The following is a 15,275-nucleotide window of genomic DNA, read 5'->3' on the forward strand; positions in this document are numbered from 1 at the left end:
TTCATACGCTCTTTGTCATAACATCCATGGTTTTTGGTGCAGTCTTGATTTAAGTATTTTTCCCATTAAGGATGCTTGGGTAGCTCTCTTGGTTAAGCTTCTGAGTCTTGGTTTCAGCTCGGGTCATGATCTCAGGCTGGTTGGGTCCCTGTGTCCAGGCTCTTTGAGGAGTCAGCCTGAGATCCTTTCCCCTCTTTTCTCTACCCTCTGCGCCTCCTGACTTGCTTGTGGCTTTCTGTCTCTAAAACAAATAAAATCTTAAATTTTTTTCCCTTTAGAAAAAGTTGGGTTTTTAATGTTGAGTTTGAGAGTTTTTAGTATTTTCTCCAAATATGCATCATTTAATAGATGTGTACTTTGCAAAGACTGTTGGTTTGGCTTGTCTTCATTTTCTTAATGATGACTTCTGGAGGATAGAAGTTTTAAATTTTGATGAAGCTCAGATTGTCATTTTGTTTTTGATTGATTGTGCTTTTGCCGTCACCAGTGTCCTTGCCCAGCCCAGGGACCACAGCGATTTTTCTTCTGTGTTTTTATAAGGAATGGATCCAGGTTCACTTTTTTCCCCTTCTTTCTTTCCTTCTCTCTCCCCTCCCCGCCCCCCTTTTCTTCCCCATACGGTGATCCAGTTCTTCTAGTACCATTCGAAAAGGCTTTTCTTTTAATCTTTGTAAAATAACAGGTGTCCACATATGTCCTGGACAGGATCATCTATTCCATTGGTCTGTTTGTCTATTTTTATACCAATACCACTGTTCTCATTATTATAGCTTTCTAATAATTCTTAAAATTAGACAATGTTAGTTTTCTAACATGCTCCTTTTTTCAGAATTGTTTTGGTTATTTTAGGTCCGTTGTATTTCAACATGAATTTTAGAATCACTTTTTTCATTTCTATAGAAAAGTGGCTGGGATTTTAATTGGGATTACATTGAATCTATAGATCAATTTAGGGAGAAATTGACATTTCAGTAATAATGAGTCTTGACTCATGAACAGGATCTCTTGATGTGAAAACAAAGGCAAAAGAAACGTGGAAAAAATTAAATCTCCTTACAACTTTCAGCCCATTGACAAGTCCTTGGGACAGGCAGAGTGACCGTCCTCCAGGAAGCCAGCTGCCTCCAAATTAATACTTTGCAAGAGGCAGAAGGCAACCTTAGCTTGACATTAGCCCGACCTCCAGGATCCTGTAAAAATCCCTTTAGAAACTTCCTTTATCTCTGCGCCCCTCTCATGTGTGTTAGCAATCATCCTCCAAGCACGTGGGCACCGGTACACATCCGAAGGGTCTCACGACTATGATTTTACTGGACAGCAGTAAATGACCCTTTCCTAACAACAGCTAGCCCCTTGGGCCCTCGAAACCTTGCTTCCAACTTCCTTATAGACTTAACACTGTCCCCAACCCCCTCCCGACTTGCATGTATGTAATTGGCCACTGTTCACAACCCCAGTGCAGCTCTTTGTGCCGGCGGGTCCTGTCCTGTGCTCTATTAAGACCATGCTTTTTGCACTGAAGATATCACAAGAATTTTCTCTTGACCGTTTGCTCCCGAACCCCAACATTTCACATCATCACTTCATTTGCTTAAGTATTTCTGTTGGCATAATTTCATAGTTCTTAATGTACCGGTTTTTCATATCTTTTATCAAGTTTGTTCCTAGTATTCCATGTTTTTTATGTTACTGCAGAGTTTTGTTTATTAATTCAGTTTCCAATTAGTCATTACTTGTATGTAGAAAAACTTGATTTTTTGGTATCGATCATACGTTTCACAACCTTGCTCGCTTCACTTAGTAGTTTCAGTACTTCTTGAAAATACATTCCATATGATTTTTTAAGAAGTTGATCACCGCTATGATTAAAAACAGTTTTACTTGTTCCTTTTCAGTCTAGATTCCTTTTATTTCTTTGTCTTGTCTGGTTGCACATGTAGAACTTGCAGTACAGTGCTAAAGTGGTAGGAGTGACAGTCCTAATCTTGTTCCTGATCCCAGGTTGAAAACATTCAGTCTTTACCTCTGCTCTTAGTATGGTAAGAGGTTTTTTTTTTTTAAAGATTTTTATTTATTTGACAGAGATCACAAGTAGGCAGAGAGGCAGGCAGAGAGAGGGGAGGGGAAACAGGCTCCTCACTGAGCAGAGCGCCTGACTGCGGGGCTTGATCCCAAGACCCTGAGACCATGACCTGAGCTGAAGGCAGAGGCTTTAACCCACTGAGCCACTCAGGTGCCCCTGTTAAGAGGTTTTATAAGGAATGGATAGTGGGTCTTGACTAATAACTTGTTCTACATTTTCGAGATAATTTGATTTTCCGTTTGTAGTTAATGTATTACAGTGTCGTATTTGGGTTTTTTTTTTTTTTTTAAGATTTTATTTATTTATTTGACACAGAGAGAGATCACAAGTAGGCAGCAAGGCAGGCAGAGAGAGGGAAGCAGGCTCCCCGCCAAGCAGAGAGCCCGATGCGGGGCTTGATCCCAGGACCCTGAGACCATGACTGGAGCCGAAGGCAGAGGCTTAACCCACTGAGCCACCCAGGTGCCCTGTATTTGATTTTTTTAAACATTTATTAATTTTTTTAAAATATTTTATTTATTTATTTGACAGACAGAGATCACAAGTAGGCAGAGAGGCAGGCAGAGAGAGAGGTGGAGGCAGGCTCCCTGGGGAGCAGAGAGCCCGACACGGGGCTCGATCCCAGGACCCTGGGATCATGACCTGAGCTGAAGGCAGAGGCTTAACCCACTGAGCCACCCAGGCGCCCCAACATTTATTAATTTTTGAATGTTAAACGAATTTTTCATTCTTGGGATAAACCCATGTGGTAATGATCTATATTGTCCTTTTAATGTGTCACTGAATTTTGTAGAAGGAATTTTACATGTGTGTTTGTGAGAGATAGCGGGTCTAATTTTGTATTCTTTTGTCCTTGTCCAGTTATACCGGTCTGATAGAAAGAGTTTGAAAGTGTTGTTCAAGTTTCAATTTATCTCTTCTAATCTTTATTATTCCTTTTGCCGGCTTACTGCTTAATTTGCTTTTCTTTTTCTAGTTTCTCAAGATTTAGAGTAGGAATGTTGATTCAAGGTCTTTCTTCGTTAGTATAGGCTTTTACAGCCATAGACTGCCCTCCTGCTACTGCTTTTGCTGCATCTCATAAACTTTGGTATGTTGTAGTTTTGTGTTCCTTTGTGTCAGGGTACTTTCTTATTTTCGTAGTTATTTCTTTTTTGACTTCTTGATTGAAGAAGTGTGTGTTGTATAATTTCCACATATTTGTGAATTTTCCAGTATTCTATTAATTGATTTCTAGTTTTACTATATTTTAGTCAGGGACTGGACTAAAGGCTGAGAACAGGAAACCTGTGTTCAGTGGAAAGCCCATCTCCATCTTCCAGGAACAAGATCCCACAACATCAGAGGGGCTGATGCTGGAGCCGGGTAGGTTCTAAAGTCCTCTGGGGACATGGAGAAGGCTGGCACTCACTTGAAGAATGGAGCCGAGAGTTTTTACTAAAAATTACATAAAAGGGAAAAAATACTGCTTTACTAAATATTAAAGCTACTTTAATAACATTTTTGTTATCTTTACATTTTTCTGAATTTACCATAGAAGACAAAGACCTCATGTAGGGAAAGTAGGGATACTAGAGAATTGCTGAACAACAGAAAAAAAACACGAGTCGCATATATAAGTTTTCTGTAGCTACAGGTAAAAGTGAAAAGAATGAAACTTTAACAGGTGAAAACTTAATGACATATTTTATGTAACCTAGCATATCCAAAATATTACAGCATGTAACCAATACTGAAAATATTAGTAAGACATTTTACGTTTTTCCTATTTTACGTTTTTCCCATACTGTGTGTCTGTCTCACACACAGTACATCTCCTATCTCATTTTAAAAAATTGTATTGGGAAAAACAAGGAACTGGGATGAAAGATTTTCCTCTTGGATACACATGCGAGCCCAGAGGCTTGAGGAGAGGCGGCAGACAGACACCGCCCCAGAAGGAATCTGCCTAGGAGAGTCAGAGGAAAAAACACCAATAATGCCCCAGGAATTTTCCCAGCCCAGGGCTAGAACTAGCCGGCGGCGTTCTTTATCTTTATGATTGAATTGTCTTTTGACAGTTGACTCTAACTTTCCTTCCAGTTTTTTCTCTGCAGGATTCTCACTGTTTCCGAGAGTACCTTTTGGCTAGAACTTTTTTGCATTATGTTCCATAAAGTTGGCTCCTCTGAGAGAGTTTTGGAGCTCTGTTGTTCTAAGCCTTGCTCTTCCCCTTGGACAAACCCCAAGTCCTAGCACTAGTGCTATGCGTGGGGACAGTGGTGTACCTGTCTGAGTAATATCCTCACTTTGGGAGCTGAGGGCCTGGATGACGGCTGGGGAGGGGAGCAGAGAAACTCTAGGTCTCCTTGGCTTACTTCTCTTGGTGCAAAACTCCATGAACTGGGTCAGGAGCTATTTATTGGTGTTTTTATCCTCTGACAGAGGGAGAGTGAGAATCTTAAGCAGGCTCTGTGCCCAGGCTGGAGCCAGATACAGGGCTCCATCTCACAACCCTGAGATCATGACCTGAGGTGAAACCAAGAGTCAGACGCTCAACCGACTGAGCCCCCCAGGTGTCCCGGCATTTGTAATAGCTGTGCATGGAATTTCCGTATCGCATTTATTCATTTCGGTACTGTGTACTTGACAGGGGTACGTGATGAGGTAGGTCCCCCTAAGCCCCTCCCCTGCTTCAGGGGCCTGGGATGGAAACTGTGGGGAGGGTAGGAGAGTCTCAGCGTGTTGGGGGATGAGTTGGGCAAGGACTCCAGCAGGGCCTCTCTCTTCCTCTTGTGCCCCTGCTAGGGCTAGTGGTCCGGGGGGCTCTTCTTCCTTGGAGGCTATGTAGACCGTAAGGTCCACTGCTCAGGTGCTCTGGTCAAATTCCCTGTCGTACTAGGAATGGAGCATGACGAAGTGGTGATTGAGAACAGTGCCCGCCCCGGCACTGAATGTGGAAGAGTGGACCTCACTGTTCGAGCTGCCCGAGACAACCTGGTCTTCAGTGGAGCCCAAGGAGCCCTTGAGGGGGCGGGCTCTCCAGTGCCCGCTTCACCACCACCTTGATGTGGTCCTACCTGGCGGCTTTCTGCAGGCGGTGGTTCAGATCCACGGCTGACACGCCGGGGGAGGAGACATGCAGGGGCATGCCAGGGAGCTGCTCCCTCAGCTAGCTCAGGGAGGACCTTGGCTGCAGCCTTGGTGGTGCCGGAGGAAGCACGGATGATGCTCTCTGCTCTGGGCAGCCCCTCGGCCATTATGCCACAGCTTCCCAGAGGGGCCATCCACGGTCACAGAGAGTCTTGGCCAGAGTGGCCAAGCAGCTGGTGGTACAGGAGGCGTTGCTGACAGTCTTGAGGGAGTCGTCGTACTTCTCGTGATTCATGCCCGTCACAAACAGGGGGGCTTCAGCGAAGGAGGTTGAGATGACGAGCCTCTCGGCTCCATTCTTCAAGTGAGTGCCAGCCTTCTCCATGTCCCCAGAGGACTTTAGAACCTACCCGGCTCCAGCATCAGCCCCTCTGATGTTGTGGGATCTTGTTCCTGGAAGATGGAGATGGGCTTTCCACTGAACACAGGTTTCCTATTCTCAGCCTTGATTGTGCCATTGAATTTGCCACGGGTGGCCTCCTACTGGAACATGTAGACCTTCACCGTTGTGTCTCAGGTGCAAGCGGCACTGCACAGAAGTGGCCATCTGTCAAATAGGAAGGAGCAGAGCGCCAAAACTTTTACATTTTAAAATGTTACGTCAGGGGGCGCCTGGGTGGCTCAGTGGGTTAAAGCCTCTGCCTTTGGCTCAGGTCATGATCCCAGGGTCCTGGGATCGAGCCCCACATCGGGCTCTCTGCACAGCAGGGAGCCTGCCTCCTCCTCTCTCTCTCTGCCTGCCTCTCTGCCTACTTATGATCTCTGTCTGTCAAATAAATAAATAATCTTTAAAAAAAAAAAATGTTACGTCAGGAATCCTTAAAAGAAAAACGTTGTTTCAGTACAGATCTTCCTCATCTTACTGAGTTATATCCTGATAAGCTTGCCGCAACTCGAAAATGCTATAATTCAAACCTGTGTGGACCTAACCTGCTTAACATTGTATTATAGTTCAGCCTGGCCTGTTTAAGGCAAAATCATGTAATGTAACACAAAGCCTGTTTTATAATAAAGTGTTAGCTGTGTTTTGTGACGTATTGAGTATATTGTGCTGGTGTGAACGGTGTGAATATATTGTACCGAAAGTGACAAACAGAATGGTTGTGTGGGGACAGATGGTTGTTCGTGTATTGCTTGTTCACCCTCATGGTCCCTTGCCTACTGGGAGCTGTGGCTGTTGCTGTCCCCTGCCCAGCATTATGAGAAAGAGCTGTACTGCACGTCGCCGGCTCGGGGAAAGACCCACATTGGTAATTCGAAGGATGGTTTTCACTGAATGCATGTTGCTTTGCAGCATTGCAGGGTTGAAGATCACAAGTTAAACCATTGTTAAGTCAGGGGCCATCAGTATTAGAACATCTGTGTCTGTTTTACTTTAATAAGACTGACTTATGGTCTCTCTTTCACAGATGATGACTTCGACCAGTTTGATAAGCCTGGCGCAGAGCGATCTTGGAGAAGAAGAGCCGCTGACGAGGACTGGGACAGGTACGGAACGACTGGTTCTTGTAGTTCGTGCTGATTTCTCTCATTCTGCCGCTTGGCTCTCAGAGATTTTTCTTTTTTTTAAATTAAGATTTTATGTTTACGTAACCTCCACACCCAGTGTGGGGCTCAAACTCAAAACCTGAAGATCGAGTGTTGCTGCTCCACACACTGAGCCAGCCAGGCGTCCCGGCTCCACAGAGATCTTTCCTGAGGACGGTATATTGGCTCTCTGATGCTCTTTTCCAAGTGGGCCTGTCCCTGCTGCGCTGATGTGAGTACAGGGGCAGGTCTTCCAGGTAGGAAGGTAAGGCCTTTCTGGTAGGCTCCAGTTCCAGGCCTGTATTGTCTATAGGGCCCTGTTGTCCCTTCTGTCTCTATGTTTTTAGGCAGTGGTGGTACTGTTTTGGTGGATCCCCAGAGCTGTCATTGCCAGAGTTCTTTTGTTCTGTGGCCTGCCTAATATTTGGCTAGACTTTAAAATTTTTCCTAATTTTGTATGTGTATAATAGTCTCTCACTATAATTTTAAATTTTCATTTCTCTGATTACTAGTGAACATGGAAATGTCTTTAGGGGTACACACACATGCAGTAAAGGGCTAAAAACATTCCCAGTAGTGATAAATGTCACTTCTGTATAGTGATTACTGCTGGTGAGGCGCTCTAGTAGGAGTTAGAGGGATGAGTACTGGCAGAAGTACGTGGGGCATAGTCCAGGTGGTGGGGTTCTCAAATGAGGATTATTCTCTACACTTTTGTCTAAGATTTATTTATTTTAGAGAGCTCGGGGGAGGGGCAGAGGAAGAAGGAGAGAGAGAATCTTCAGCAGGCTCCATGCTCAGTGCGGGCCCCACACAGGGCTTGATCTCATGACCCTGAGATCACGACCTTAGTGGAAAGCAAGAGTTGGACACTTAACCGACTACACCACCCAGGCGCTCCTACATATTACTTAAGATTTTAAATACTGTGTTGAAAATGTAAAAAATTACCTTGTAGTTGCAGTCAGAAAATTTAATAATAAAGGTAAATAGTTCTGAATAAAGAACAGTGACCTTGTGCAGTTAAAAAAAATTACCTCATTGCCATTTGAAAACTGTGATGCCTCAGGAGTTTTACAGAATCATCTACATTAGGGGGAGAGGAACAAGATGGTGGAGGAGTAGGTGATCTAAATTTCGTCTGGTCCCACGAATTCAGCGAGTTATCAAACCATTCTGAACACCTACAAACTCAGCAGGAGATAGAAGAAAAGAATAGCAGCAATTCTATGAACAGAAAAGCGACCACTTTGTGGAAGGTAGGAGGTGCTGAGAAGTGAATCCCAAATGATATATGGAAGATAGACTGCCGGGGGAGGGAACCTCCATCAGCCAGCGCCCAGCAAGCAGTGGAGCAGCGGAGTGCTTGGAGATTTTAGAAGTGTGCTCCGGTGAGGGACGTCGCTCCAGTGGCTAAGCGGGGGGTGGAACCCTTGCTGGGACAGTGTGGTCTCAGGTCTGTTGGGGTCACAGAAAGACCGGGGTGCCTAAAGGCTGCAGAAGATGGAGCTGAGGAGGGGCCTCTCAGCTTGGGGTTACCTTAAACCATGACCTGAGGCGCAGTCGGGCCACTGCTCTTTGAGCACGGACCTAACAAGCAGCAGATCTGGGGAGACTCCCCTTCCTCCCCCGGAGGGAGCAGTACAGGGGCGCATTGCAGGAATCTGCTGGGTTTGGAGACTCCAAACGGGGCTGTGCGCCAGAGATAGAAACGCTCAGTCACAGGCCGGGTGAGCACAGAGTGCGGCCGGAGACCAGGGAGATGGGAGTGATTGACCGCTTTTTGCTGAGGGCTCACTGAAGAGCGGGGCCCTGAGTTCTCAGCTCCTTTGTGGTTGGAGATTGGGAGGCCACCATGTTCATTACCGTCCTCGAAAGCTGTACAGAAAGCTTGCAGTGAACAGAAGCTACCGAAAGCGAACCCGAGCAGATGACTTAGCCTGGCCCCTGGCAAGGGCGGTGCAGTTCCCCCTTGTGCAAAGACATTTGAGAATCACTACAGTAGGCCCCTCCCCCAGAAGATCAGCAAGAACATCCAGCCAAGACCAAGTTTACTGATCAGTGAGAACTGCATAGTTGTGGTGCTCGGGGGTACAGTGCATGGAACTCATGGCTTCTCCCCGACGATTCTTGAGTCTTTCAAAGTTAATTTTTAAAATTTTCTTTAATTTTTTCTTTTTCTACTTTTTTTTTGAAATTTTCTTCTTTCCTTTTTCAACCGACAGCTTATAATTCCTTTTTAAAAATCTTTTTTAATTTTATTTTTTATAGTCATACTCTATCCCTTCATTGTATTTGACCTTGTTTTTCGTGTAGGGTAAGTTTTCTTTCTTTAAAATTGTGGGATGCAGTTTCTTCTAACAATCAAAATACAACCAAAATCTAGTGTGTGGCTCTGTTCTATTCACCAGCCTGATCATATTCCCCCCCCCCTCCTTCCCTTCCTTTCGCCCCAGTTTTGGGTCTCTTCTAATTTGTTTAGTGTATTTTTTCTGGGGTCGTTGTTACCCTTTTAGCATTTTCTCTCATTCATCTGTTTTCTGGACAAAATGACAAAATGGAAAAACTCATCTCAAAGAACAAGAGGTAGTACCGACTGCCAGGCCCCTAATCAATATGGGCATTAGTAAGATGTCAGAAGTAGAGCTCAGAATGATGATCATAAACATACTAGCTGGGCTTGAAAAAAGCATAGAAGATACTAGAGAACCCTTTCTGGAGAAATAAAAGAACTAAAATCTTACCAGGTTGAAATCAGAAAGGTTATTAATGAGGTGCAATCAAAAATGGAGGCTCTAACTACTAGGGTAAATGAGGTAGAAGACAGAATTAGTGATATAGAAGACCAAATGATGGAGAGTTAGGAAACTGAGAAAAAGATAAACTACCAGTAGATCATGAGGGGAGAATTCAAGAGATAAGGGATACTATAAGATGAAACAATAGTAGAATAATTGGGATCCCAAAACAAGAAGAAAGAGGGGCAGAAGGTATATTGGAGCAAATTATAGCAGAGAACTTCCCTAATTTGAGGAAGGAAACAGGTATCAAAATCCAGGAGGCACAGAGAACACTCACCCCCCCCAAATTAGTAAAAATAGGTCAACACCCTGTTATCTAATAGTAGAGCTTACAGGTCTCAGAGAAAAAGAGAAAATCCTGAAAGCAGCTCCAGACAAGAGGCCTGTAACCTGCAACGGTAGAAATATCTATTAGATTGGCAGCAGAACTATCCAGAGACCTGGCAAGCCAGAAAGGACTGGCCTGATATATTCAGAGCACTAAGTGAGAAATATGTGCGGCCAAGAATACTATATCCAGCTCGGCTGTCATTGAAGATAAAAGGAGAGAGAAAAAACTTCCAGGAGAAGCAAAAACTAAAAGAATTTGCGAACATTAAGCCAGCCCTACACGAAATAATTGAAAGGGGTCTACTAAGCAAAGAGGGAGCCTAAAACTACCGTAGACCAGAAAGGAACAAACACGGTATACGGTAATAGTCACCTTACAGGCAATACAATGTCAGTAAATTCATGTCTTTTAGTAGTTACCCTGAATGGAAATGGGCTAAATGCCCCAATCAGATGACACAGAGTATCAGATTGGATAAAAAAAAAAAACAAGACCCATCGATACGCTGTCTGCAAGAGACTCATTGTAGACCCAAAGACACCTCCAGATTTAAAGTGAGGGGGTGGAAAACCATTTACCGTGATAGTGAACATCAAGAGAAAGCTGGGGTGGCAATCCTTATATCAGAAAAATTAGATTTTTAAACCAAAGACTATAGTAATAGATGAGGAAGGACACTATATCATACTTAAAGGGTCTTATCTAACAAGAAGATCTAACAGTTTTAAATATCTATGCCCCTAACATGGGGGCAGCCAATTATATAAGCCAATTAATAACAAAATCAAAGAAACACATGACAATACTACAGTAATAGTAGGGGACTTTAACACACCCCTCACCAAAATGGGCAGATGATTTAAGCAAAAGATCAACAAGGAATAAAGGCTTTAAATGACACATTGGACCAGGTGGACATCACAGATATATTCAGAACATTGTTCCCAAAGCAACAGAATACACATTCTTCTCTAGTGCACCTGGAACATTCTCCAGAATAGATCACATCCTGGGTCACAAGTCAGGTCTCAACTGATACCAAAAGATTGGGATCATTCCCTGCATATTTTCAGACCACAATGCTCTGAAGCTGGAACTCAGTCACAAGAGGAAAATTGGAAGAACTCAAGTACATGGAGGCTAAAGAGCATCCTACTAAAGAATGTATGGGTCAACCAGGAAATCAAAGAAGAATTAAAAAAATTTGTGGAAACAAATGAAAATGAAAACACAACTGTTCAAAATTTGGGGGGTACAGCAAAGGCGGTCCTAAGATAGCAATACAGGCCTTTCTCAAGAAACAAGAAAGGTCTCAAGTATACAACCTAACCCTACACCTAAAGGAGCTGGAGACAGAACAGCAAAGAAAGCCTAAACCCAGCAGGAGAAAAGGAATAACGATCAGAGCAGAAATCATTGAAATAGAAACCAAAAGAACAGTTGAACAAATAATGAAACCAGTAGGAGCTGGTTCTTTAAAAGAATTAATAATAATAATAATTAATAAGAAGTCTGGCCAGACTTGTTAAAAAGAAAAGAGAAAGGACCCAAAGTAATAAAATCATGAATGAAAGAGGAGCGATCACAATCAACACCAAAGAAATACAAACAATTATAAGAACATATTATGAGCAACTATACGCCAGCAAATTTGACAATCTGGAAGAAATGGATGCATTCCTAGAGACAAACTACCAAAACTGAATCAGGAAGAAGTAGAAAACCTGAACAGATCCATAACCAGTAAGGAAATTGAAGCAGTCATAAAAAATCACCCAACAAACAAGTGCCTTCCCAGGGGAATTCTACCAAACATTTAAAGAAGAATTAATACTTACTCTCCTGAAACTGTTCCAAAAAAGTAGAAATGGAAGGAAAACTTCCAAACTCATTTTATGAGGCCAGAATTACATTGATCCCAAACCCAGACAAAGACCCCACCAAAAAGTGTTACAGACCAGTATCCCTGATGATCATGGATGCAGAAATTCTCACTACTAGCCATTGGGATCCAATAGTACATTAAAAGGATTATTCACTATGGCCAAGTGGGATTTTTTTCCTGGGCTGCAAGGTTGGTTTAGCATTTGCAAATCAGTGTATTTACAATAACGTTAATAAAAGAAAGAACAAGAACCATATGATACGCTCAATAGATGCAGAAAAGCATTTGACAAAGTACAGCATCCTTTCTTGATCAAAACTCTTCCCAGTGTAGGGATAGAGGATACAAACCTTAATATCATCAAAGCCATCTATGAAAAACCCACAGCGAATATCATTCTCAATGGGGAAAAACTGAGTGCTTTCCCCCCTAAGGTCACAGCAGGGCTGTCCACTATCACCACTACCGTGCAACATAGTACTAGAAGTCTCAGCAGTCAGACAACAAAAAGAAACAGGGCATCCAGATCGGCAAAGAAGTCAAACTCTCCCTCTTCGCAGATGATATGATACTTTATGTGGAAAGCCCAAAACTACTAAAACTCATTAAGGAATTCAGTAAGGTGTCAGGATATAAAATGAATGCACAGAAATCAGTTGCATTTCTATATACCAGCAACAAGACAGAGGAAAAAGGAATTTAAGGAGTCAATCCCATTTACAATTGCACCCAAAAGCATAAGATACCTAGGAATAAACCTAACCATAGAGGCAAAGAATCTGTACTCAGAAAACTACAGAATACTCATGAAAGAAATTGAGGAAGACCCAAAAAAATGGAAAAAGCTCCATGCTCATGGATTGGAAGAACATATATTGTGAAAATGTCTATGCTACTTAGAGCGATCTGCACATTTAATGCAATCCCTATCAAAATACCATCACCTTTTTTCAATGAGATAGAACAGATAATCCTAAAATTTGTATGGAATGAGAAAAGGCACTGAATAACCAGAGGAATGTTGAAAAAGAAAACCAAAACTGGTGGCATCACAATTCTCAACTTCAAGCTCTGTTACAAAGCTGTGATCAAGACAGTATGGTAGCGGCACAAAAATGGACACATAGATCAGCGTAACAGAATAAAGAGCCCAGAAATGGATCCTCAACTCTATGGCCAGTGAATCTTTGACAAAGCTTGAATGTTCAATGGAAAAAAACACAGTCTCTTCAACAAATGGTGCTGGGAAAATTGGACAGCCACGTGCAGAAGAATGAAACTGAACCATTTCCTTATACTACAGACACAAATAGACTCAAAATGGATAGAAGACCTCAGTGTGAGACACGAATCCATCAGAATTCTTGAGGAGAACACAGGCAGCAACCTCTTCAGCCTTGGCCGCAGCAACTTCTTCCTAGACACATCTCCAAAGGCAAGGGGAAAGGCAAAAAGGAACTGTTGGGACTTCATCAAGATAAAATGTTTTTGCATAGCAAAGGAAGCAGTCAGCAAAACCAGAGACAACCAGTGGAATGAGAGAAGATATTTCCAAATGACATATCTAAGGCTAGTATCCAAAATCTGTAAAAAAGTTAATCAAACTCGACACCCACAGAATAATTCAATCAAGAAGTGGGCAGAAGAAATGAATAGACATTGTTCAAAGAAGACATCCAAGTGGCCAACAGACACATGAAAAAGTGGTCAATATCACTTGGCATCAGGGAAATACAAATCAATACCTCAATGAGATACACCCTCAACACCAGTCAGAATGGCTAAAATTAACCAGTCAGGGAAACAACAGATGTTGGCGAGGATGCGGAGAAAGGGTAGCCTTCCTACACTGTTGGTGGGAATGCAAGATGGTGTAGCTATTCTGTAAAACAGTATGGAGGTTCCTCAAAAAGTTGAAAATAGAACTACCCTAGGGCCCAGCAATGGCACTTCTGGGTATTTACTCCAAAGATACAATTGTAGTGATTCAGAGGGGCACATGCACCCCAATGTTTATAGCAGCAGTGTCCCCAGTAGTGAAACTATGGAAAGAACCTAGATGTCCATCAACAGATGAATGGATGAAGAAGTGGTGTATAGATATATGATGGAACACTACTATCAAAAAAATGAAATCTTGTCATTTGCAATGACGTGGATGGAACTGGAGGTTATCATGTTAAGCGAAGTAAGTCAATCAGAGAAAAATAATTATGTGATATCACTGATAAGAGGAATTTGAGAAACAAGACAGAGGATCATAGAGGAAGGGAGGGAAAAAAGAAACAAGATGAAACCAGAGAGGGAGACAAACCATAGGAGACTCTTAATCTCAGGCAACTAACTGAGCATTGCTGGAGTGGAGGGCCTTGGTGGGGATGAGCGGGTGCTGGGTGATGGACATTGCGGGGGGTATGTCATGTGGTGAGTGCTGTGAATTGTATCAGACTGGTGAACCACAACCCTGTACTCCTGAAACAAATAATACATTGTATGTTAATAAAAAAAGGAATGCCATTAAAAAAAAGAATACATTAAAAACTATATGCAGTAAAAACTTAGCGCCTACATGACGTGGTTATTCTTCAGTGAGTTGTAGGCAGTCTGTAAGGAATCACTTAGAGCTCACAACAAAATCTCCTACAAGAGAAATGGCCCTACTGCGAGTACTGATGAGTAGTTTTATTTCGGAGATTTTGATGGGGAGCTGAATAAAAAATATATTTTAGTAGTCACTCACCATTTGAATTTTCTCTTCTGTCAGTTGTCTATTCGCATCTACGTGTATTTTCCTTATGGTTGTCTGTCTTTTCCTCATTGATTTTAGGGGTTCTTTATATTTTCTGCAATATATTTTTTGTACTTGGAGAGATCTCCTCCTGGTCTGTGACATGTGTTCCTTGAAACAACAGCCTTGAGGTGGATTTTTTAAAAATAATACAGTCAAATGTATGATCTTTCCCTGTATGGCTTTTATTTATTTATTTTTTTATTAAAGTATGAACACAGTGTACTTTGGAATCATTTTCAGACTTGGAGGAAAGTTTCAGGAGTGACACAGACACTCTCATGGGCCCCCAGAGTCCCAGTTGCTTCCCGCCTCGTCCATTGTCCTCTGTGTCCTCAGTGTCCCCCTGCTCCGGCCCTGCACAGTGGTCTGAGGGCATCAGGCCATGTGCTTCCTGTGTGCCTCAGCATGTGGTGTTCCTGGCGTGCTTCCCAAGAATAGGGGCACTCACCTACTTAGCCACGGGAGCATTCCACAGTCGTGAAGTTAACAAACACAGAATTGTGTTTTTTAATGTACAGTGGTTATTCAGGTTTTGACGGTTTTCCTGAAAGTGTGCTATAGCCGAAAATGAGTTTCTTTTTTTCTGGTTCAAGTTTCAGTTTGGGATCATGGAGTGCATTTTGTTCTTTATTCATCTGGAAGAATTATGTATCCTTGTCTCTTAGAACTTTGACATTTTTGAAGAGGACAGGCTCTCTATTTAGTAGACCCAGGCTCAGCACGGA

The 15,275-nt window shown here is 42.7% G+C and overlaps 1 protein-coding gene across 7 annotated transcripts in view; it reads left to right on the forward strand.

Annotated features, from left to right (window-relative positions):
* RBM33 (RNA binding motif protein 33) overlaps nucleotides 1-15,275 on the forward strand; it is a 136,517-nt gene that overhangs the window by 18,595 nt on the left and 102,647 nt on the right. For all 7 annotated transcript variants that reach the window (XM_047695867.1, XM_047695868.1, XM_047695869.1 and 4 more), the window contains exon 2: nucleotides 6,625-6,703. In XM_047695867.1, the coding sequence (XP_047551823.1) occupies nucleotides 6,625-6,703 (79 nt within the window). The remainder of the gene's footprint in view (nucleotides 1-6,624; nucleotides 6,704-15,275) is intronic.

Source organism: Lutra lutra, chromosome 11 (assembly GCF_902655055.1).
Source record: "Lutra lutra chromosome 11, mLutLut1.2, whole genome shotgun sequence".
In the NCBI taxonomy this organism is placed as follows: Eukaryota; Metazoa; Chordata; class Mammalia; order Carnivora; family Mustelidae; genus Lutra; species Lutra lutra.